Source organism: Arvicanthis niloticus, chromosome 18, assembly GCF_011762505.2.
Source record: "Arvicanthis niloticus isolate mArvNil1 chromosome 18, mArvNil1.pat.X, whole genome shotgun sequence".
NCBI lineage: Eukaryota > Metazoa > Chordata > Mammalia > Rodentia > Muridae > Arvicanthis > Arvicanthis niloticus.
In genome coordinates, this window is record NC_047675.1 from 32,177,784 (window position 1) to 32,204,243 (window position 26,460).

At 37.9% G+C, this 26,460-nt stretch overlaps 1 protein-coding gene across 3 annotated transcripts in view; it reads left to right on the top strand.

The window, feature by feature from the left end:
- The window catches only part of Nfatc3 (nuclear factor of activated T cells 3), a 76,196-nt gene that overhangs the window by 16,063 nt on the left and 33,673 nt on the right, over nt 1-26,460 (top strand). For all 3 annotated transcript variants that reach the window (XR_013104878.1, XM_034522985.2, XM_076915808.1), the window contains exons 2-6: nt 2,067-3,204; nt 6,016-6,178; nt 20,648-20,847; nt 23,308-23,480; nt 25,386-25,526. Coding sequence is in view for 2 of the 3 variants with exons in the window: in XM_034522985.2 (XP_034378876.1) it covers nt 2,067-3,204; nt 6,016-6,178; nt 20,648-20,847; nt 23,308-23,480; nt 25,386-25,526 (1,815 nt within the window). In the remaining variant the exon portion in view is untranslated. The remainder of the gene's footprint in view (nt 1-2,066; nt 3,205-6,015; nt 6,179-20,647; nt 20,848-23,307; nt 23,481-25,385; nt 25,527-26,460) is intronic.

Below are 26,460 nucleotides of genomic sequence, written 5' to 3' on the forward strand. Positions count from 1 at the left end.
AACATGAATTCTTGATGATATGATTTCTGAGGAAGATGTCTGTGTTATTATATACACTTCCTAAAAGAAAAGAGATTCCTTGAATTTTACTGCAAGGAAAACACCTACAGAGAGTAAATGATGTAAGTAAGAGGCAAGGTTAATGTTAATGGTGGGGTGGTACAAACAACAAACCACACCTCTACCAGAAATTAATAAAACCTATTTGTTGTTTGATTTTGAGACAGAATATCATTGTGTATCCCAGATGGTCTCAGACTCACAGCCTGACCTGCCCTGGTTTAGAACTGGCAATCCTTCTGCCTCCTAAATTCTAGTATGAACCATAATCTCCTCCCAGCCCAAAGGTGTCTCTGGCTCTCAGTCTTGTCTGTCTCTCCCCATTTCTACCTTCCTCCCTCCCCCATCTTGTTTTTTAAGATAAGGTTTCTCTGCATGGTCCTGGCTGCCCTGGAACTCACTCTGTAGACCAGGCTGGTCTCAAGCTCGTAGAGATTCACCTGCCTCTGCCTCTGCCTCCTGAGTGCTGGGATTATAGGCATACACCAACATCACCTGGCTCCAAAGGTGCCGTTCAAAGACTGTGCTTCATTCAATCTTAAACTGCAATTGCCAAATATAATACAATTTCTATCATTAAAAAAAAAAAATCCTAGGGCTGAAGAGATGAGTCCATGTTGAAAGCACTTGCTGCTCTTACAGAGGGTCTAGGTTCTGTTCCTAGCATCTAGAAAGTTACAACCTCTGTAACTTCAATTCCAAGGGACCTTATATGTGTTAATATACATGTAGACAGGGGTTGGAGAGATGATTCAGTAGTTAAGAGCACTGACTGCTCTTCCAGAGGTCCTGAGTTCAATTCCCAGCAACCACATGGTGGCTCACAACCATCTGTAATGGGATCTGTTGCCCTCTTCTGGTGTGTCTGAACATAGCAGCAGTGTACTCACATATGAAATAAATAAATAAATAAATCTTGTTTTTTGTTTTTTTCGAGACAGGGTTTCTCTGTATAGCCTTGGCTGTCCTGGAACTCACTCTGTAGACCAGGCTGGCCTCAAACTCAGAAATCCGCCTGCCTCTGCTTCCCAAGTGCTGGGACCAAAGGCTTGTGCCACCACTGCCCGGCAATAAATAAATCTTTAAAAAAAACAAAAGAAAAAATATACATGCAGGCAAACACAAAAAAATTAAAATAATAAAATCTCTAAAGATTTTAATTAAATTCAGGCTTTTTGGAGGGCAGGGGATGTAGAGTGTGTGTGAGTGTGCACATGTTATTGTACTCAGGAGTCATGTGCAGGAGTTGGTTCTCTCTCTCTTATCATGTGGGTCCCAGAGGTTGGACTCAGATCTTTGGGTTAGCAGCAAGTACCTTTATTCACTAAGCTATCTTGCTGGTCCAATTATTTTATAGTTCTATGGCTTTAATTTTTTTTTTTTTTATTTTAAGACAGGGTTTCTTTGTATAGCCTTGGCTGTCCTGGAACTCACTCGGTAGACCAGGCTGGCCTCAAACTCAGAAATCCGCCTGTCTCTGCCTCCCAAGTGCTGGGATTAAAGGCGTGCGCCACCATTGCCCGGCAGCTTTAATTTTTTTTTTTTTTATTTGTGTGTGATAAAATATACAGAAATATACCTTTTATAAAAACATTCACTATTTTCAGATTATAATTTTTGGAAATGTAGAAGAAAAAGAATGTCGTATTGTCATATTCCTCATGAAACATATATTCATATATGCAAAAATGAATAATTGCATTTTTAAAAAGTCAACCTTTGTTGTTGTTGCTATGATCTGATCAAATAGCTAAAGCAAAAACTCAGTATGTAGCTAAAATAGGCATTGAACTCTCAGTAATCCCTCTGCCTGTGTGTTGTTATATTTAACAGACAAGAATCACTGTGCCCAGCCCTTTAGTGAAACTAATGACATGCAGTTTGATATCCAAATTTTTTCTCTCAGGATTGTTACTACTGTTTCATCTAATAATTTATACACTTGAATTTTCTAATTTCTTCTTTTATTGATCTTTTTGGTTGTGTTTTTTTCTTTGTTTCCATAGATCTTGAAGCAGATGAATGTGCATCCATTTACATCTTTAATGTAGATCCGCCTCCATCTGCTTTAAACTCACCCCTTGGCTTACCACATCATGGACTGCTGCAGTCTCACTCTTCTGTTTTATCACCATCATTTCAGCTCCAGGGTTACAAAAATTATGAAGGAACTGGTGATATTTCTGAATCTAAATATAGCCCATTAGGTGGTCCTAAACCCTTTGAGTGCCCAAGTATTCAAATTACATCCATCTCTCCTAACTGTCATCAAGGAACAGATGCTCATGAAGAGGACCTACATATAAATGACCCAGAAAGGGAATATTTGGAAAGGCCTTCTAGAGATCATCTCTATCTTCCACTTGAGCCATCCTACCGGGAATCTTCCCTTAGTCCTAGTCCTGCCAGCAGCATTTCTTCTAGGAGCTGGTTCTCTGATGCATCTTCTTGTGAATCTCTGTCTCACATTTATGATGATGTGGACTCTGAGTTGAATGAAGCAGCTGCACGATTCACTCTTGGCTCACCTCTGACTTCTCCAGGTGGCTCTCCAGGAGGTTGCCCTGGAGAAGAGTCCTGGCATCAACAGTATGGATCTGGACACTCCTTGTCACCTAGGCAGTCTCCTTGCCACTCTCCTAGATCCAGTATCACTGATGAGAATTGGCTGAGCCCCAGACCAGCCTCAGGACCCTCATCAAGGCCCACTTCTCCCTGTGGTAAACGACGGCACTCCAGTGCTGAAGTATGTTATGCTGGTTCCCTTTCACCCCATCACTCACCTGTTCCATCCCCTGGTCACTCCCCTAGAGGAAGTGTAACAGAAGATACCTGGCTCACTGCTCCTGTTCACACTGGATCAGGCCTCAGCCCTGCACCGTTTCCATTTCAGTACTGTGTAGAGACTGACATCCCTTTGAAAACAAGGAAGACTTCTGAAGATCAAGCTTCCATACTACCAGGAAAATTAGAGGTCTGTTCAGATGATCAAGGGAGCTTATCCCCATCCCGGGAGACGTCAGTTGATGATGGCCTTGGATCGCAGTATCCTTTAAAGAAAGATTCATCTGGTGACCAGTTTCTTTCAGTTCCTTCACCCTTTACCTGGAGCAAACCAAAGCCTGGCCACACCCCAATATTTCGGTGAGTTGGTAGAAATGGCTGCTGATCATTTTTTCATGCTTATAGGTCATTTGCATTGTAGAACTACATTATTTGACCTCTTTTCCTCTCCTTTCCCTTTTCCCTTTCATTTCCCTTCTTTTCACTCCTTTTCTCCCCTCTCCCTGCTCTCATCTTTCTTGTTTTTCAATTTTTAAAAAATAAATTTTACTCATCAAATAACTTGGAGGTCCTTTTTATTTTTCTTTAAGTCTTTAAAAGTGTTTTTAAATTGACTAAAGTTATATTTTAAAAGTATGTAGATGAAGAAAAATACAGTAAATGACATTTAAGGCTCCTTAAGAGAAATTTTGTTATCTAGAAAAGATTATTGTACAGATGAGTTATTATATCACTAATGAATTAACTGAATTTGCATATTTGAAGTGTGTGTATGTTCATGTGTGTGGAGGCCAAAAGACAGCCTTGGGTATTATTCCTCAGGAGTCATACATCTTGTTTTTTGAGACAAGTTTTCTTGTTGGCCTAGAGCTCACCAAGTTGCCAGCTTTAGGGGAAAAAAAATGTGTGCACACTCATAGATGGTGTGTGTGAATGTGGGCATGTGTGTCACACCCTGTGTGGTATGCTCAGAGCACAACTTTCTGGAGGTGGAGCTATGCTTTCCTTCTACCTTTATGCAGGCACTTTACTGAGTTCTCTCTGGCTTTGTCTTATTAATGACAAGCATTTTCTCCCATAATGTATTTACCTTTAAATGCTTATTTAATTGAGATAGGATCTTGCTATATTGCCTCTTTTGACACATGCTGACTTAAAATGTATGATCCTACTATTCCAACCTCCCAAAGTAACTTGGACTATAGGTCCATGCTATTGTGATTGGCCTTTTTTCCCCCCTAAATCTTTCAGCAGTCTTTTTTTCTTTTTTTTCTTTGAGACTGGGTCCTATGTAGCTCAGACTGGCCTTAAGTTTACTACATAGTTGACAATGGCCTTGAAGTTTTGATCCTCCTACCTCCACCTCCTAAATTCTGAGATAACCTGTTGTGCCAGTACACCTAGTTTTATGTAGTGCTAGGGTTCAGACTCAGGTTTTCTTGCATGCTAGGCAAGAACTCTACTTACTAACTGACCTTTGTGTCCATTACTATTTGATCTTTAGATATGTAAATAATTTTACAGTTCTTTATTTGTGTGTGTGTGTGTGTGTGTGTGTGTGTGTGTGTGTGTAGATGCATATGGAGGCCAGAGGTTGACATTGGATGTTTTCCTAATTCCTCATTTGTTTCTCCACTTGGTTTTTGTTTACTTGTTTTTTTGGTTTTGGTTTTTTGAGACAAGGTTTCTCTGTGTAGTCCTGGCTGTCCTGGAACTTGCTCTGTAGATCAGGCTGACCTCTAACTCAGAGATCTGCTTGCTTTTGCCTTCTGAGTTCTAGGATCAAAGGTGTACACCACAACTGCCCAGCTTTCACTTGGTTTTAAAAGATAGGATCTCATTGAACCTGATTGGCTGGAAAGCCCCAGGGATCTTCCTGTCTCTCTCTTTCTCCAGTGCTAGGATTACAGGCTTGGAAAACTTGTGCTGTCTTTTATGTGTGTTTTGGCAATTCGAACCAAGGTCCTCATTTTGGAATGGCAAGCACTCTTCTTACTGAACAATCTTCAGTATTAGTAGACTTTTAGGTCTTCACACTGTTTAAATTCTTATCAAGGGAAATATTAACCTTTTAAAAACATACTAAAATGCTTTATGTTTGTTTCAAGCAATTATGTACTGAAACTAAACTTTTCATAAGTCAAAGGATTGCTTGATATAAGCAATTTCACTCTTCAGAGAGAAGAGTGAAATGATAGGAAGTGGAGGAGGCCACAGGCAGAATAGATTGATTTCCACAGATTCATACTAGAGCAGAGAGACACACATACTGAAAGAAGCAAAAATTTAGATTTTGAAGGTACTTAGTCTTAGAGACTGGATAGATTGCTCAGTTTTTTAAGAGTACCTGCTGCTCTTCCAGAAGACCCAGACTCAATTCCTAGCACCCACAGGGCATCTCACAATCATCTGTAACTCCAGCTCCAAGGGTTACAGTGCCCTCTTCTGGCCTCTGCAGCTATTAGGCATGTACATGGTACACAGACACACATGCAGGCAAAACACTCATACACATAAAATCAAAATGAATAAAATGACTTATTCAGAACTACACACACACACACGTACATGAAGGAATATTTTTGCTTTAAGAAATTGAACTTCTAGGGGTACTAGGGTGACAAACAGCTTTAATCTCAGTACTTGGGAGGCAGAGGCAGGTGGATTTCTGTGAGTTTAGGACAGCCTGGCCTACGAGCTAATTCTAGGACAGCCAGTGCTACTTAAGTATTTAGGTTAAAGAATTATTTATTCACTAAAAAAGAATAGAGACCCTGGTGACAGTAGTGTATGTCTTTAATCCCAGTATTCAGGAGCCAGAGGCAGGTGAATCTCTATGAATTCAAAGTCAGCCTGGTCTACAGATCAAGTTCCAGGATAGCCAAAGCTACACAGAGAAACTCTGTCTCAAAAAAACCAAACCAACCAACCAAACAAAAAAGAATAGCTTAATTAAATACCTTCCATGATTGGTACTATAACTTGAAAGTGAAATAAGTTGATTTTGGAATTTTTTTTTTTTTTAAACCACTGGAAAAAATATTGGAACTGGCCAAGAGATGCTTTGAGTCTTTGAATATGCTTTGTGGTGATGGTGTGATGAGATTGTGTGTCTGTTATTATAGCACATTGCAGTGATGATATGATGAGATTGTTTGTGTTTTGTTATAGCACATCTTCATTACCTCCATTAGACTGGCCTTTACCAACTCACTTCGGACAATGTGAATTGAAAATAGAAGTTCAACCTAAAACTCACCATAGAGCCCATTATGAAACTGAAGGTAGCCGAGGGGCTGTGAAAGCCTCTACTGGTGGCCATCCTGTTGTGAAGGTATGAGACTTGGGGAGCTTTTCTATATGTATATATATGCATATATATACATATATATGTATGTGTATACATACATATATGTGTACATATATATGTATGTGTGTGTATATGTGTGTGTGTGTGTATATATATATATATATATGCATGTATGTTAATGATTGAATAAGTATATTGATTTAGCTAAAAGAAAGAAAACTCAAATTTGGAGAGCCTCTGTTTTGTGTGCTTGTTGATGTGGCTGTATTTTCTTTGCTAGTCTAAAAGAAACCTTCCTGACTTTTCATCTGGAGAAGTAAGATGTTGGTGGTCAAATTGCTGTTTTTCTGATTTTAAAAAGACTATATTGTGTCAGGTGGTGATTTGCCCATACCTTACAATATTTGACCCATATATTGTGTCAGGTGGTGATTTAATCCCAGTACTCAGAAGGCAGAAGCAGGCAGCTCTCTGAGTTTGAGGCTAGCCTGGTCTATAAAGTGAGTTATAAGACAGCCAGGGTGACACCAGAGAAACCCTCCTGTCTTGGAAAACAAAAACCAAAACAAGACAAAAAAGAATATATTGTGTTTATGAATATAGTAGATGCTCATTTAATATATAAGTGCTACAGGGTGGGGAAAGGACTGAGTAGGAAAGCATGTTCTGTAAGCATGAGGACTTGAGTTTGAATTTCTAACAATGACTTAAAAAGCCAGCCTTGACTGAATGTGCCTGTAACTCTCAGCACTAGAGTATAGAAACACACTTATTAAAGGAGTTTTCTGACTAGTTGCCAGCCTAGTCAAGAAAGCTAGCTTCAGTTTCAGTGAAAGAACTTGTCACAGGACAGTAAGGCAGAAAGTAATAAAGGAATTCCATGTGTATTCATGACATGCAGCACACATACAAATTTAAGTTGTGCAGAAAGTAGAAAGAATAATGCAACAGATTACCCAGAATTTGTCACCCTGAAAAATAAGCAACATTTGATAATATTTTAGTCTCTCCCCCATCTTTCTTTGGAATATATATTGAGTGGAAGACTAGATAGTTGTCTGGAAATTTGAATTAAGTTTTTAAAATTTATTTTACGTGTATTTGTGTGTGCCTGCTTTTCTGGAATTACAGGCAGTTGTGAGCCTCAGGATGTACATGCTGATAACTGAACTGAAGTCCTCGGCAAGAACAGCAAGTGCTCTTAACTGCTGAGACATACTCTAGACACGTTAATTTTTAAAGGATGGTGGGTTAGTAACCTTTCCATCATTGTGATATCAAAAATAAGGTGATCTGCTTGTAATGAGGAAGGTTTATTTTGGTTCAGTTTTGAGGTTCAGTCCTATTGATTGGTTCTTCTGCATTAGGGCCTATGGTGAGCCATGGGATATTTGGTATATTTCAGGTATGTCTCATATTTTAAAGCTTTGAATTAACATTTTTCCGAGTTTTAACTTCACATGAATGGAGTATAACATTAAAAAATAAATAAATAAAACTAAAAAATGCTTAGTTTTAAACCATTGGTGGTGATTCTTACTTGTAATCCCAGCCTTCAAGAATATTGAGGTCAAGAGGATCACTGTGAATTCAAGGTCAGCCTGGGACACATCATGAGTTATAGGACAACATGGGCTACAAAAGAGACTGTCTTTTAAGAAGGGGGTGAGGGGAAAAAACAACAAAAATGTTTTTTTTTTAATGCACAATAATCTGAACACCAACATTCATAACTGTCAATAAACGCAAATTAGAAACAACTCAAGTGCATTGTTAAGCAACTGTAGTATACTCCTAGGCTACTACCACCCATCCGTAGGAAGGCACAACAGTTGATATGTGCAACAGCTTGTGTAGTCTTCTATGGTGTTTGGTCTGTCATAGGTATTCCACTACAGCCAGTTCTCACGGCTCTCTGTGGGAGTATGCTGACTGAAAAAGGACCTGACAGGCTTACATAAAGTATAATTCCATTGATAGAGCTTTCTCAAGTTGAATAAACTGTAGAGACATAGAACAGATTAATACTTTCCAGGAAACAGAGTTTAAGTGTCATAAATATAAGAAAATTTATTCATAGTGATGGACTATGTCTGTATCTTTACCAGTGAGTAATTACTTAAATTTCTATCTCTATTAAAAATGCATATAAACATATAGGAATGCATATAAAGTATATGGAAAGTGTGAGGTTATAGTCTGCACTTACACTGGTGCCAATTTCCTGGTGTTTTTAAATAGAGTTCAGTGTTGTAAGTGCATGCTGTATCATGTCTGTGAAATAAAGGTACACATGGGAATTTTGGTAACTTTCACCAAGGGAAAAAAAAAAAAAAGAGCTTATACTATATTGTTTGGCTAACCTGGTCTGCTTGGTGAGACCCTATCTCAAAAGTAAAAATAAGAGTATAGATTAAACAGTGGTAAGTAAGCTTTTTTCTTTTCTATTTTGTTGCTCTGCTGGGGGCCAAACCCTGGGCCTCATACATGCAAGGCAAGTACTGTACAACTAAACTTTGTCCCTAGCGTGATACAGAAATATTTCAAATCTTACTATAAAAATTATTGAAGTTTGAAAGACAAGGTTTATAATTTTGTTGTTTTTAGACTTTATACTTTATCATATGTAAAGATCCATTGCTTAGTGATGGTTTGTTTTTGTTTTTGTTTTTAATACAAAGTCTCATGTAGCCCAGATTGACCTAAAAGTCACTGTGTAGCTAAGGATAGCCATAAAGTACTGATCCTCCTGCTTGTGTTTCAAGTGCTAGGATAATAAGTGTGTGCCACGATACCTAACTGTAGGGAAGACTTTTTTATATGACATTGTTATGTTGTGTACATTAACACTTATTTTTGTCACATTTTTGCCTTTAAGCAATTTATGATATTGAATTTATTTTTGTGTTTTTAGTATCTCTGCAGTATTTCAAATATGTTCATGTTTCTGATATAGTCAGATTCAGGGGTCCTTCCCAGGTAATTTGGCAGGACTGATAGTGGAACTGCTGTTATTAAAGTGTTACAGTGTGTCCTGTAAGGACAGTGAGGCTTTAACCCTCCGGCTTAAATTAAGCAGGCACAGATCTTTACTATGAAAACGATACAGAAACAGAGCAAACAACAACTTGCTTTCCTTTACACAGCAGAGAGTGGCCTGATCAGCAGAGCACTGACAGTAAATGAAAGGTTTTAGAGGATACTTTAACGGTAGTTATTTTTTGATAGCGTATAATATAAATGTTCCTTCTTCGATTGGATAAGGCAGTAGTATGACTCGTTTATTCTTTTTTAAAATCACTGAGATACGGAGAAGCAGTCCTTTTGTTCTTATCCTGTATTATATGTACTTAAGCAGATGTTGGCAGAAATATATTTATATATAGTCCCTTTGAAATCTTATATGAATGATTCTCACAGAAGTAGTTTATTTTATCAAAGTGAAAAGGAGAGGTGGCTTATATCTTTGCCAAGCTGGAATAAATATGAGTCATGTAATACGACTAAGAAGCAAGCCAGCGGTGGCGCAGCGGCTAAGGTAGCTGCCTGCAGAGGGTGATCCCGTACCCTCTGCTCTGTCTCTTCCCTGTTCGAATCTCGCTTTCCCCGTGTGACTCCGCCCGCGTTTAATGGGGGTGGGGGGAAGTAATATGACTAAGGACTCTTTGTATATGGTGCTTATTTACTTTGTGATACTTGTAATAACATTTATGTATAATAATAACATTTAAAATGTTTATTTTCAATTTTAGACTTAATTTTTTCAGTTTGGCCAGGTACTTAGTAATCATTATTCAAATATATTTACCAAATTTGAGTTATTTTGTATTATGAAATTATCTCTGTATTCCAAAATCTATTTATTCAACAGCAATATAGAGTCTTTAATGTGGTAAACATATGTGTAGACTCTGATAGCAAGGTAAGAGGCTGCTGTTGTCGTCACGTATTTAGAGGCAAGTGTAGAGCTCCTATTTCTTCTATTACTGGATGAACTATTGATGTCATACAGTTTGAACGTGAAAGAGCAGTAGGTATAGCAGAAGGAAGCATTCATTAGCCTTGAGTTCTGGAAAGTTTCCAATTTCCCTTTAGTTTTGCGTTCTTAATCTGTAGACTGGAAAATACAAATGACATTACGATGAAATTTCATACAAATGAAAATACAGGAGTTTTGGGATTGAATGGACTAACTAAAGCAGGGTATATAACATGCTCTCGATCTTGACTTTGTCGTCGCTGTAAGTATAGAAGATGTGGTAGTTTGTATATGGCAGTATTATTTAACTCATTTGCTGCTAAAGAATCAGAAGAAAAAGTTTTTTTTATTTCTACACATGTACGTTTGTATATGTGTACTATATGTGTACTTTTCTAATTTTTTCTTTAATTTGGTCATTTTTTTTACTGTGTTCATATTGAACATTTTATGTTTTATTAACTAGTTTCCATTCAAATCTCGATTTAATTAAATTGTTAATGACAAAACAATTTAATGGAATTAAAAATGAAAATATTGGCAGATTTCCTTATTATGGAAGTATTAAAATATTTACAGAGAGCTGCAAATTTTGCTTGAGTATAGTAAATTGCACATTGCTGTTGTACTTTAAGAGCACAAGATAATATGAGGAGTTGAGGCACTGATGTCTCTGGAAAGGGGTTTTGAGAAAAGTCTATAATAAATGAGTTAGGTTTCAGAGACAGAAAGACAGACAGTGTGTCTCTGTGTGTGTCTGTGTGTGTGTCTGTGTCTGTATTGTTAAAGACCAAGTGGTAACTTTTGTCACGCAACAGTGACTTTTAGTAGATGATATAAAGTCTCGATTAAGACATGAATGAAGGGTTGTGAGGCCAGCACTGGTAGCTGTACTGAAAATGCAATTGAACAGTTTGTAGACTAGGTAGTAAACCCTATGATGCCCTCTCTTAACTTCCAGAACACTTGTTAGGTTTATACTCTGTTAGATGAGTCTGGAAGGTTTATCAGAGGTGCACTGACTGACCCGACACAAAAGATTAAAGAATCTCAAAAATAAACTTTATTATTTTAAAATGTTTAACTTACAGTTACTTGAATTTTGTGAAATGAAGTGCTAAACATAATCTTAGCATAAAAAGCATATATTAACTCTAGTTCAAACAGAAAGTTTAATAGAAAATGTAATTAAGGTCTACACCATATATGTATATCTTTTGACCATCTATCTAGGAAGATAAAAACCCATATGGTTTTTATAATCTGCTTTTAACTCTAATTCTAGGAAGACCTAATGTTTGTAGTAAACCTAGCATTTGAGTAACTTAGAAGGAAAATTGCCACAAATTCAAAGCCAATCTGAGCTGCTTAGTGAGACCCCATCTGAAATACTAAAACAAAGTTATATGTATGTATTTAAAACATGGCTCATGTGTAACATACATGCCATTACAATGCAAACACAGAATGCTGGTTTAAATTCTTTTGTTGTTGTGTTGTTTGAGTTTTTGTTGTTGTTTTGTTTTTGAGACAGGGTTTCTCTGTGTGGCCCTGGTTATCCTGGAACTTACTCTGTAGACCAGAGTAGCCTGAATTAACAGAGATTAACTTGCCTCTGCCTTCCTAGTGCTAGGATTAAAGGCACTGCCACTGCCCAGCTTAAATAAAAAAATTTAAAGTACAAATTTGTTAGTGAAATAAGGATTGAAGATATACATATGTTATTGAAAAACCACCAGTCTCATTTTTTGTTTGTTTGTTTTATTTTTTGAAACAGGGTTTCTCTGTGTAGCCCTGGCTGTCCTGGAACTCACTCTGAAGACCAGGCTGGCCTTGAACTCAGAAATCCACCTGCCTCTGCCTCCCAACTGCAGGGATTAAAGGGGTTCGCCACCACCACCCGGCTCATTTTTTTTATTTAATTTATTATTTTGTGTGTATGGGTGTTTTGGCTGCATGTATATCTGTTGCGGCCCACACTGCCTGGCTTGGCGGCCACTGTGTTGCGGCCCACTCTCTGACCCATGCTTGGAGCTACTGTGTTGCAGACCGTTCTTCCCCACGCTTTGGGGCCAAAATGTCCCGGCCTGCACTGTTGCTCCGGTCAGCAGGTCAGGGCCTAGCAAGAGATGCAAAGAATGGAGACAAGACAGGGTGTATAGTCAAGTCTCTCTTGTTTATTGGCTCTTTTATTGTCTCTTATTGTCTTTCTCTTTTCTCTCTCATTGTCTCTCTTTCTCTCCTTTATTGAAGGGAAATCTGAGGTATTTATATACTTTGTCATGTGCCTTGTAGGCTCGTGGATACCACGTGCCTTGCAGGTGTGGATATGACTAAGCCTTACAGGTGTGTATGGCATGGATAGCACGTGCACCGCATGCCTTGTGGGCATGGGTGCCACGTGCGCCTTGCAGCTGGGGGCACTAAACAGCAAAACAAGATATGTGGGATAAACAAGATGTTTATCAGAGTGTGCTCAGCTGTTGTAGGCTGTTGAAAACAAGCCTCTTGTCAGGGTATATGGCTCGAGATGGTTGCAAAGCTGATAGCCACTTTCTGCTGCAAGTCGGCTCCCAACATATATATCTGCACTATGTTTATATACAATGCCCCTGGAAACCAGAAGAAACATTGGGTCCCCCTAGAATTAGAGTTACAGGCAGATTATTATCCCCCATATGGGTTTTCATCTTTTTAGATAAAAAGATATATATATATATATATATATATATATATATATATATACACATACATACACACATACATACACACATACATACATACATACATACATACATATACATATATATACACCTACCTCCAGTTCCGAGGACTCCACTCTTCTCTTTTGTTCTTCAGGGGTATTGCACACAAAGGTGGTATATAGTTATACATACAGGCAAAACATTCAACAAATAAAATAATTTTTAAAAAGTGGTATCTTAGCCAGGTGGTGGTGGTGCATGCCTTTAATCCCAGTGCTCAGGAAGCAGAAGAAAGCAGATCTCTGAATTTGAGGCCAGCCTGGTCTACAAAGTGAGTTCCAGGACAGCTAGGGCTACATAGAGAAACCCTGTCTCAAAACAAACAAACAAACAAACAAACAAACAAAAGTGGTTTTCTTTTGTTAATAAAAGACTTTTCCACTTACTTATTTGCCATTTGTTGTTGACTTGTGTATTCTATTTATATCCATATGTCCTTTGAAAAAGGTAGTTGGAATTATGGCTTCTCATCCTTCTTGAATTGTTTCTGGAATATGAGTTACACTCAAGACCTTTTATAAAATGATGTCATAAGTCCTTGGTTTGTATCCTGAGGTCTTTATGGCACATTAGTTGCAGATTTTGTAGACCAGTAGTTCTCAATTCTGTCAGACCTAAGCCTACCCTTTAAAACAGCAATAAAATGGAAATTCAACAATAATTAGACGAATTTGCATGCAATATTAAGTGTCAGTGTTACAGTGTTAAAAGGAAGTATAGAAATTAAACTATAAAGATAACTTAAAGTAATGAAAATAATGTTCCAAAATGAAGAGTCTTGCTAACAGTGAGGTCATCATTTAAACCTGCAATTCAGTGTGAGTTTTGTAGGTACAAAGGCATGTGTATTGATCAGTAACCTAAATTCCATGAGTGGCATTATTTGCAATGACATGATTTCCTGAAATGATGAACTGTTTACATGGTAATTAAACTTATGAAAAACTTAAATGTTAAAGCTTAAAAAACGTTTTTTGTTTTTATATACCAAGGATTTGGCTTCTAGGTTTATAATCTTTTTCTATACTTGAATGTCTGATGGCATATTTTAAAATACTGTATGCAACATAGGCTAGTTAGTTACTTTGAAAAACTATGATTATTGAATGCATTCATGGGAATTTCTGTTTCTAATTCCTTCTCAGTAATTGCCTATAGTGTATTCCACTTCTCTTGTTAGATGAACATGACCACTCCACTTCAAAAACCATTTCTCATGTTGACAACTAAAATTCAAAATAGCTTTCTAACCCCGACTCCTTCCTAGAGGGCAATACTGTCCATGTTAAGAAGGATTATTCTGTCCTACAGCCATAAATCAGGTGGAGATCAAGGAGTCTTGTGGAAGAGTGTCAGGGAGAATCGAGGAAGCCAGAGTGATCAAAGACACCACAAGAAGACCTACAGACTCAACTAGCCTGGGCCTATGGAGGCTCACAGAGGCTGGGCCACCAGCTTGGGAGCATGTAGGGGCTGGATGTAGCAAATGTGCAGCTTGGGCTGTCTAGGTCTCTGTTACCTGTCATTGGATCCCTTTCCCCCCTACCTGGGATGCTTAATTGGTCCTCAGTGGGAGAAGATGTGCCTAGTCCTGCTGGGACTAGTTGTCCCAGGGTAGAGTGATACCCAAGGGTTGCTCCCTCTACACTTGAGGAGGAAAGGGGACAATTGGGGGGGGGGCGGTTGTAAGGGTGGGACTGGGAGGAAAGGAAGTAGGAATTGTGATTAGGATGTAAAGTGAATTAAAAAAAAAAAAAAAAATGGAGAAGGCCGGGCAGTGGTGGTGCATGCCTTTAGTCCCAGCACTTGGGAGGCAGAGGCAGGCGGATTTCTGAGTTCGAGGCCAGCCCGGTCTACAGAGTGAGTTCCAGGAAAGCCAGGACTACACAGAGAAACCCTGTCTCGAAAAGTCCCCCCCCCCAAAAAAAAAGGAGAAAAAAATAGAAACTTTAAAAAAAAAAAAAAAAGAAATATTATTCTGGAGCTGGACATGGTGGCATATACCTTTAATTCCAGTATTTAGGAGCCAGAAGCTAGCAGATCTCTCTGTGTGAGGCCATCCTTGTCTACATAGTGTTCTGGGGGTAGCCAAAAGACTACATAGTAAGATCTTGTTTCAAAACAAGAACACAAACCAAAAAGTACTGCTGTTCTGGACCTGGGTCAGCAAACAATAGCCGTTATGAGCCCAGACTGGCCATATCTTTATTTGTACAACTTGTGAGCTAAGCATGGTTTCATAGTTAGAGGAAAATAGCAAGAGAATACTATTTGAAATATGTTAAATTCAAAATTCAAATTTAAGCACTCATAAAATTGTACAGAAATATGACTATTATATGGAGCCAAGAAACCCCTAGGTAAATGAAGTCCTTAGTGAGAGTGTGTACGCTCTTGACATAAGCACAGGTCATGTAAAGGCCTCAGAGAGAAATGCCAAAGCTTTCTCTTCTGGTTCATATGTGAATATTAACAATCTATACAGAGTATGTCCACCGTAGTTTTCTCTTACCTGGATATTTATGGCCTGAAGACTGCTCCCCTGTAGAGACCCAAAAACAACATCAGAAAATACAAGTATTACATTATGATTCATAACAGTAGCAAAATTACAGTTATGAGGTAGCAGTGAAAATAATTTTATGGTTGGGGTCACCTCAGCATGAGGAGGGTGGCAGCATTAGGAAGGTTAAGAACTATTGTTTCAGCCAGGTAATGGTGGCAACTGCCTTCAATCCTAGCACTCGGGAGCACCTCTGTGAGCTTGAGGCCAGCCTCACCTACAGATGAAGTTCTAGGACAGCCAAGCTATACAGAGAAACCCTGCTTTGGTAAGGGGAAAAAAATGTTAATGTCTTGGCTGGATATGGTGGTACTTGCCTATAATCCCAGCAGTCAGTCTGGAGAGGCAGACAGATCACAAATTCCAAGCCTGCCTGAGAAACTTACTGGGTCTGAAATCAGCTGTGCTACAAGACTCTATCAAAGCTTGTCATGGTGACACATACCAGTAATCCTAGCATTCAAGAGGCAGAGCCAGGAGTGATCCAGGAGTTCAAAGCCAACTGTTGCTCCATAATGAGTTTAAAGTCAGTCTGAACTACCCAAGACCCTGTTTGAAACAAAACAAACAAAAACTAGGGCTGAACAGAAGTTTAGCTGTTAAAGAATAAGGTTCACAACCAAAAACAGCTGTTTGCTGTCTTAGGGTCTTTTGGAATGTCCTGGTCTCTGCTTAGGAGGCCCAAGAGATGCGATGCTGCTGTAACCTCAGTTTACCCTTTGACACCTTGCAAGGGAAAAGCATATGGAGGATGCTGCATACCTTGGAAGTTAGGCTTGGAAGCTGGGAATGGGTTCAGTATCTTTTGAGAATGTTGCTGTGGATTTCAACTGACAGGAGTGACAGTATGGAGATGATCCTCAGAGGACTTTCTATAGGTTTGTGATGCTTAGAGAGCTGCAAGTCTGTATGTTCAAACCTAACTTTTAAGTTGGATCTTTAAGTTGGATCCTAGACTTGGGCCATGGGACATAGCAGAAGCCTTGGTTTTTTTCTGTCATTATCTGGCTTCTTTGTCATCTCTATGAAAACATGATAGTATGGTACCAAGGATGAGATATTACAAAGGAGAAAATCATGATACTCCTGTTGATAGCCAGCTCATCCTTTGAAGCTGATCCACCTTGTCAACAATCAAAAGTATACATTCCAGAAAGAGCTCAGCTGATTCCAGCCTAAATTACTGACCAAATCATATATTTATAAATATAGAGCAGCTTGTTATCTCTGGTTAGGTAATGATTTTCTTTTCTTCTTGTTGAAGTTGCATTTCTTAGATGTTGTGTTACATGGTAAATATGTAGCTATATATTTACAAGATTTCTGTTTAAACTTGTACTCTACCACAAGCCACAGAAGGAAACGGATATCTACAGATTGATCATTAAGCTAGAGACATTAGTAAACCAGGTTGTCTGGTGGAGGTTGGGCCCAATAGAGCATAGGTCAGTGATTTACTGAAACTTCATGGTTGTGGCCCCTTGAGCACACACAAGCTCACTCTTTCTTGGATAAAAGTTTATTAGAAAAGTTAATAATGCCATACACAGATAGAAGTAACAGCATGGCAGGGTCTTTGAAAAGAATAGTTTCCCACTATTACCAACACCATTATTACCAACAACAATAACACCAAGGCACTAGATTTCTTTTCCTTGAGTCTTGAAAGGAATATCATTAGGAATTACTTTTCCCCACATCTGTCATATCATACCCTTCTGCTTACTATAGCTGTCATACTTTATTTACTAATGATAATATCTTTTGAGAGGGGGTATTGAAACTTAGAATTTCCAGTTAATACTGCCATACACAGAGACTTGTTATTCGATATGTAGTCAATTGTGAGGTCAATCACACTTATCTCTTTAGGATTTCATAGATAAGATTTATTGTATTTATTACTTTCTTTTTATTGCTTTTTAATGTTCCTGCCTTATTTAAAACCTTGCTTGATTTTAGTATTTTCAGATTTTTAGCTGGTTTCCATGATTCTCTCTATAACCCCCCACACCTCTACACACCCTGGTTTTTCGAGATAGAGTTCCTCTTTGTAGCCTTGGCTGTCCTGGAACTCACTCTGTAGATCAGGCTGACCTCCAACTCAGAAATCGGCCTGCCTCTGCCTCCTAAGTGGTGAGATTAAAGGCGTGCGCCACCACCTCCTGGCTCCTCCTCTTCTTCCTTATCCTCTTCTTCCTCCTCCTCTTCTTTTTTAATTAAGCCTTAGGTGATTTTTTATGAGCTTGCCTATATCTTTTATTTTTAAGAATAAATGTATATCTTTCAAGAATTTTATTTAACTCCTTAAAATTTAACACGACTTTTTTTTAAAGGATTAATTTATTTATTTTATGTGTATGTGTGTGGGCCTGAGTATATGTATGTATGTGTACATATGTATATGTATGTATGTGCATATATGCAGTGCCCACAGAGGCTAGCAGAGAGCATGGGATTCACTGGAAATGGAATTACAGATGGCTGTGAATCTACTGATGTGTGTGTGCTGGGAATTGAACCTGGGTCCTCTGCAAGAGCAATAAGTGCTCTTAACTACTGAACTATCTCCAGCACGTGACATACACATCCTCATTTTTAAATGTCATTTATAATATATTAATGGAATACTGGTTGAATTAATAACATTTCAATAAAAAAGACTGCTTCTATAATAGAGTCTCAGTAAAAAACAGACAGTTAGGATGATGAATAAGACAGCTTCTTCTTTTTGGAGTTTTTATGGTTCCCAGGAAAGTAGATAATAAAATTTAAAATAGTGTTGATAATAGTCAATACTATGAAAATTAATAAAGCAGTATGTGGGTTTCTCTGAGGGTACTGATCTTTGGGAACAAAGTTAAACGAAATGAAGGTAGAGGATAATAGGAAGATCAGAAGGAAGAACATTCCAGAGGGTTAAAATACTTAGTCCTTATGCTAAAAACAGGCATAGTGGCACATGCCTTTAATCCCAGCACCTAAGAGGCAGAGACAGGCAGTATCTGTGAGTTCAAGGCCAGCCTGATCTACAAAAAGAATTCCAGAATAGCCAGGACTACACAGAGAAACCTTGTATCAAAAACCAAAAGTAAATAAGTCCTGAGGTTAGGAATGGAATGGGCAATGGTTCAAGTAGTAAACCAGAGCCAGCATGTCTAGACTGGCTGTGGGAAGGAACATAGGGCAGGATAAGAACAGCAGAGTCCAAATCTCATAGGCCTGTATGTAAACCATCATAGGGAGTTGAATTAGCTCTGAATGAAGGGAAAGCATTAGAGAATTTTCAGTGAGGGGAAGATATGATATGGGGGACTATGGATTTTTAAAAGTTATTACATTTATTAGTATGTGTGCATATGTATGTAGACATGGACATGCCATAGGATGCACACATGGGGGCCAGAAGGCAAATTTGGGAGTTGGTTCTCTCCCTCCATATGGGTCTGGTGATTGAACTCAAGAATGTTAGGCTTAGAAGCAAGTGCTTTTACCTGCTGAGCCATCTCATTTGCTGTTTTTAATAATAATAATAATTAATAATTTGAATGTGGCAGCTCATGCACTGGAGTGGGAGATTCCACTTCAGAAAGCTTACAAGTTTAAGTCCAGCCTGGCCTACATAGCAAGACCCTGTTCTGAAAAATAAATACATAAATAAATGTCAAATACATGTTGATGAGGTCAAAGGTATAAGATGGGTAAAAATATTTGTCTTTATGATTATAGATGTAAATAGACTCAGAATAGTGACAAACTAAGTCTGATAGAACATTTAAAGGATTGAATATCAAATGAGATTTATTCTAGAAATATGTGTAATTCAACATATGAAAATAAGTTAATGTAATATGCCACAGTAATATCAAAGGGAAAAACGAATACTCATGCAGATTGATTTAAAAGTGCATTTGTAGGGCTAAGGGGTACAGCTAGGTAGTAGAATATATGCTTAATCTATATAAAACTCTGGGTTCATTTTCCTGCACCAGAAAAATGTATCTTTGTTTTTAATTACGTGGATATATGTAGTCTTTTGTCTCTGTGTATTTTTGTGTGTGCACATTTGTTTGTGGAGGCCAGAAGACAACCTTGGATTTTGTTACTCAGCTGCCATTTCTCTTGGTTTTAAGACAGATCTGATTGCCTCTGTCTTGACTGCTGGAATTAAAGGCATGTACCATAATACTGGCAGTTGGAGGCTTTGGAGCAAAAGATTTGAGCCAGGGTCTCTCGGTTAATACAGGCTGGTCTTGAATTTAATATGTGGACCAAATGGTTTATACCAGCCTTAGTCTGCTAAGCCCTACCTTGTCTTTTCAAAGTTTTTGATGATTCAGATGTTTATCTGTCTTTCCTCCAACCCTCCCCACCTCCAAGTTCCTTTTTAACATTTTCCAGTATTTACACTTCTGTAATTTAAAAATTTGGGAGCTGGATAGATGGCTCAGCAGTTCAGAGCACTAGCAGCTATTTCAGAAGATATAGGTTTGATTCCCAGCACCCACATGGTGGCTAACAGCTGTCTGTTAACTCCAGTTCTAGAGAATACAGTGCCCTCTTGTTCTCTCAGGGCACACAAATCATGCACATTCAGGCAAAAAAAACTCGTATATAGGAGAAAAATTTTTTAAAATTTTGGAGGGCTTTTCATGGCTTAAAAATTTTTTTCAACATAATATCTTTATTGAGCCGGGCAGTGGTGGCGCACGCCTTTAATCCCAGCACTTGGGAGGCAGAGGCAGGTGGATTTCTGAGTTCGAGGCCAGCCTGGTCTACAGAGTGAGTTCCAGGACAGCCAGGACTACATGGAGAAACCCTGTCTCGAAAAACAAAAAAACCAAAACAAAACAAAAAAAAACTTTATTGATTATTTGCACATTTCACATCATAAACCCTGGTCATGTTCACTTCCCAGTCCTCTATGTCCACTCTCCATCCCTTTTGACACTCCCCCCCCCTCAAAAAAAAAAAAAAAAAAAAAAAAAGAAAGGAAAAAGCAAGTCCATTTTGTGTCATCTATACACTCACTGGAGCATGGTCAAATTCTCATGGGTTACTTTTACTGTCTTTTGTGATAATAAATGTATAATAGTATGTGATACAAATATAATAGACTTATAAGCTTACTTTAAAATGCCTGGATTAATGAGGTGTACTTTCTTGTGTTTCTTCTTTTCATTTAGCTCCTGGGCTATAGTGAAAAGCCAATAAATCTACAGATGTTTATTGGAACAGCCGATGATAGATATTTACGACCTCATGCATTTTACCAGGTGCATCGAATTACTGGAAAGACAGTTGCCACTGCAAGTCAAGAGATAATAATCGCCAGCACAAAAGTTCTGGAAATCCCACTTCTACCTGAAAATAATATGTCAGCGAGGTATCTTTTTAGGGTTTTGGTTGTTTTTCTTTTTTGTTGTTGTTGTTTTGAGATGGGGGTCTCATTATGTAGCTCTGGCTGTCCTAGAACTCACTGAGTAGATCCTGCTGGCCTCAAACTCACAGATCTACCTGCCTCTGCCTCCAGGCAGGTAACTTAAAACTTTTATTAAAATGAGCAAACTCAGTGGTTAAAATTCCATATTCTTCTTCCAGAGGACTAGAGTTTGTTTCTCAGTACCCACATCAGGCACCTGGCAACTGCCCATGATTCCAGCTCCTGGGATCTCTGATACCCATAGCTATCACAGGCATCTGCAGTCATGTGCATGAACACACTCACACAATTAAGAATAATAATTTTTTTTTAAACCTAAATTTTAAAAAACTAGTTTTTGTTTTGTTTTGTTTTTTTTCTTGAAACAATTCTCAGAAAGCTACATGGTTGGTTTGGCTTTGGTTTTTAGCTAACTATAAAATACTCATTGTTTAAAACTAACTGACTAACATTATATAAGTAATTTTGAAAATTTTGCTTGGAAGATGTTTCCTATTTCTAGAAAGACAGTTGGCGACTTGTATCTGTAATCCCAGAAAACAGGAAGAATAGAAGTTCAAGGTAATCCTCAACTACATGGTGAATTAGAGGACAGCCTGAGCTGTCCTGTCTCAGAAAACCAGGAACAGTGGACAGGGGCTCATGCCTTTAAAAAGTCTTAGCATTTCAGAGGCAGAGGTAGATGGATCTCTTTGAGGCTTGCCTAACTACATTTCCAGTTCTAGGGCAGTCAAGGCTATAGTAAGATATTGTCTGGGAACAAACAACAACAAAAATACAGAACACAATACTTTAAATATCTACTCAAAGCTTCTTCCTCTCTCAAAAATAGGGTGAATGTAAATGTGTCAGTGTTTATACCCTGATTGAAGATAAAGGTTAATTTGTTTGTATATACCTATAATACTAACTCTTAGAAGTCTAAAGTGAGAACAACTTTTCAGTTTGAAGTCATTTGGTTCCCAGAGTGAGACCCTATCTCAAAAAACAAAAACAAGGAAGAGTTTTTTTTCAAACACATAAAAAAAATTTTTTTAAGATTTATTTATTTTATATATGCTGTCTTCCGACAAGCCAGAAGAGAACATCGGATCCCAATACAGATGGTTATGAGCCATTATGTGCTTGCTGGGAATTGAACTCAGAACCTCTAAAAGAGCAGCCAGTGCTCTTAACTGCTGGGCAGTCTCTCTAGCCCCTTCAAACAAAATTTAATATATATTTTCATTGCTAAATATGAGTTTTTGTAGGTTTATATGGTTTTGTTTTTGTTTTGTTTTTATTTTTTGCATTTCTTAGTTTTAAGAATCATACATGTTTTTATTCTTGTTTTTAAATCACTTTTTAAATTTTAAAACATTTTTTGAGATTTATTTATTTTTATTATGTGTATGGATGGTTATTTTGTCTCTCTGTCTCTGTCTGTCTGTCTGTCTGTCTGTCTGTCTACATGCATCATGTGCATGGCTGGTGCCTAAGGAGGATAAAAGAAGGGCTCTGATCCCCTGTAGCTAGAGTTGCAGATGGTTGTTAGCTGCCATGTGGTGGTTGGGAATTGAACCTCGGTCCTTTGGAAGAGTAGTCAATTAAGTAGTACCCTTAACTGCTGAACCATTTCTCCAGCCCAATTACTTTATTTTAATTTATTTATTTAAAAAAATCCTTTTAAAGATTTATCTATTTTATGTGTATGAGTGTTTTGCTTAGTTATATTTCTGTATCATATTTGTTATGGACAGCTGTGAGCTACCTTGTGGAAGCTGAGAATCAAACTTGAGTCTTCTGTAAAAACAAATGCTCATAATTGCTGAACCATCTGTCCAACCATCTGTCTTTTTTTTATATGTGTATATGTGCATGCTGAGTGTATGTATGTACACCATGTACATACGGTGCCCAAGAAGATCAGAAGACTGTCAAATATCCAGGACCTCTTGTTATAAGCAATTGTGAACTGCCTGGTGGGGTTGTTAGGAATGAAACTGGGATGTTCTACATGAACAGTATACCCCTTAAGCACTGAGCCATCTATACAGCTCCTCATTTTTGTTTATAGGTTCAGGCTGGCTTTAATTAAGGCAATCCTCAAGTATCTTCCAAGTATTGGGATTATTAGAATGTGCTACCACATCCACCCCCTATTTTTCACCTAATTTGGGGTACAGAGGTTTTTTTTGGAAATTTTTTGTTATTTTGCGATAGTCTCTTATAACCCATTTTGACTTTGAACTCACTATATAGCTGAGGCTGACCTAGAACTCCTGATCCTCCTGCCTCTCTACCTTTCAATTGTTGGGGTTATAGGTGTACATGACCTGGCAAATTGACAGTGTATATCTATACCATTGAGCTGTTCAGAACCAGCTTCTGAATGATAAATTTTAAAATGTTTTTTTTTTCAAGTATTGATTGTGCAGGTATTTTGAAGCTCCGCAATTCAGATATAGAACTTCGAAAAGGAGAAACTGATATTGGCAGAAAGAATACTAGAGTCCGACTTGTATTTCGTGTGCACATCCCACAGCCCAGTGGAAAAGTCCTTTCTCTACAGATAGCATCTATTCCTGTTGAGTGCTGTAAGTGAGCTTGTGATAGGTTTTAAAGTTTTGATGTAAATTTTGTGTTTATTTTTATTAAAATGGGATATATATTAAAAATACAGACTGAGCTATTGAGTTTGAATTGCTGGTTTGTTTTGCTGACATGAAAATTAGTTAACAAAGTGAAAAGAATGCTAATTTTAGGTTAGAAATGTCTTCTCACTGTAGTTTGAGTCTAAGCAGCTATGTGACTGACTGTAGAGAAACTCTTCTTTCCTCTTCTCCTCTGTCTCCCTCTCTGTTCTTGTCTCCAACTTAAATTTCTTCTAGTTCCTGCCTCAAGCTTGTTGGGATTGAGTATAGGTTTGTACCACTTTCTCTACCTATAAATGAAAGTATATGAGGATTCTGTGTTAAACTATGATCTTGATACTTTTAGTTGTCACTTGATTAAGGAGTAAGTGTTAACCTTAATAGAATTCTGGTTTTGTAGGCTTACTCCTTAGCTGAATAAGAATTGGTGAGGTGGGTTGGTTGGTTGGTTAAAGACAAGTTCTCACAGTATAATACTGGCTGGCCTGGAACTGTCTCTAGGTAGATAAAGCTGACCTTGAATTTAGGTACTTCTGACTACGTCTCACTGGTACAGGACTTAGAGGAATGCATCACCATGCCAGGTTTATGTGGATCAAATGCAGGGTCCTGGGCATGCTAGGCAGCATCTTACCAACTGAACTACATCCACACCCAAACTACATGTGTTCTTTATTTGAGATCACATGTGATTATAAAATCTTCCTTTGTGTCTGTTTGCTAGTTGCTGAATCAACGTTATATTTTATCATCTCCCAAGTGAATGTAAGAATGCCTAAGAAAATCTTGGTGATATAATTTATTATAGAACAAATTTGGATATTTTAAAAAGTAGTATGGGTATATGGTACAGAGTTTATTGTGGGTTTAGGGACATATATCTGTAATGTCAGCTCTTGGGAGGTGAAGGCAAGAGGATCAGGAGTTCAAGGTTATCCTTGACTACAAATGAAGTTCAAGACCAGATTGGACTCTGACTCAAAAAAGGGGGTGGGGGACTATATTATTAGCAGTTAAGAACAGAAAGTAGCAGAAAAGGGTGGAATAAAAACTAACACTGTACATTAGAAATCAGATTATAGCGAGATGTGGTAGTGTACACCTTTAGTTCCAGGATTTGGGAAGCAGAGACAGGAGGGTCTCTTAAGTTTCAGGCCTGGTCTACAGAGTCAGTTCTAAGACAGCCAGGGCTATACAGAGAAACCCTGTCTTAAAATAGGAAGGGAGGGAGGGAGGGAGGAAAAGAAAAGAAAAAAGAGAATCCAGATTATGTTCCTGAAATCCTGTGGAAGTAGAAAAATGTAGTTATTGCTGAAAGTCATTGTTACTTTTAGAACTTAAATAGTAAAATATGTGTTCCATTATGTTTTAGTTACTTATTTTAAAAATTATCCTTCATAGAAGTCTAATGTGATAATTTGAGAAAGAGTTGCTTGTCCAGTACGAGTTACTTAGATACTTGTCTTAATTGCTCATAGTTTAATCACGTGTTTTGGACTTGATTTTTGTAATTAGATGTGTAAATTCAGCAGTTCTATGGATGGTACATACTCAAGAGTTAAAATGAAAGACACACTAAGTAAATGTATGGGAGTCAGTGCATTGAAAACATCTTTATCAGGCTTTTTACAGTTGTACTGTAAAATAGTTTCCTATCAATTCAGTATAACTCTCTTGTTTGTAAACATTTTAGCTCATTTAATAAGAATTATTACCAGTGTCTTGATTTTTTTTTTCTTAAAAAGCTTAAATAAATCAATTCCAATGTTTATTTTATAGTTTGAGTGTATCTTGAATGTGTAAAATATTTTAAAATAATATTTTGTTTTTCTTAACTCTTAAAAACAGCTCAGCGATCTGCTCAAGAGCTCCCTCATATTGAGAAGTACAGCATCAACAGTTGCTCTGTCAATGGAGGCCACGAAATGATTGTGACTGGATCTAATTTTCTTCCAGAATCCAAAATCATTTTTCTTGAAAAAGGACAAGGTAAATAATATAAAATACAAATTAACTCAGTCTATGTGATAAAAGAAAGAAATAAATTAAGTAGATATTTCAGTTATATTAATCACCAAATAGTCTTCATAAAGTTATAGGCATCATCTAAACACTGGGTTTTATTGAAAACTTACAGTTACTAAATTTATGTTGCGGCTTTTACTCTGCCTTAACGCTTTGTCTCAACGCTTTGGGGCTAGAGAGATGTGGGGCTCTTGGGGCAAGAGACGCGAAGAATGGAGACCAGACAGGCTGTGATCAAGTCTCTCTTCTATTTTCTCAAGTCTCTCCTCTTGAAGGGAATTCTGAGGTATTTATACGCTTTTGCCACGCGCCTTGCAGGTGTTGATATGACGTAAGCCTTACAGGCGTCTATAGCGTGGATAGCATGTGCACCGTGCGCCTTGCAGGCGTGGATAGCACGTGCGCCTTGCAGCTGGGGGCAGTAAACAGCAACACAAAATATGTGGGATATCAGAGTGTGCTTCAGCTGTTGTAGGCTATTGAAAACCAAATCTTTCGTCAGGGTATATGGTTCCAGATGGCTGCAAAGTTGATCTAGCCGCTTTCTACTAAAGTCGGCTCCCAACAAATTTACATGGAACTGATAAGTTTTCTTTAATGACGTATTAAAAATCATTCATCCAGCATTTTTACTGCTTGATATTTACTCAGGAAACTTGGGAACACATGTCCACAGAAAGGCTGAAATACAGATGTCTATGGCAGCATTGTTCATAACAGCTCCAAAATAGAACAAAACCTTCACTGACTGATGAGCAGATAAAAACAATATACCGTGTCCACACTGCCCTAGTTTCATCTCTCTTGCTTTGATAAAATTCCCATTTAGGTAACAAAAAGAGGTGGTTTATAATCCAGGTTACAACTCTTGTGGGAAGTAAACGCAGGAATTCAAGCA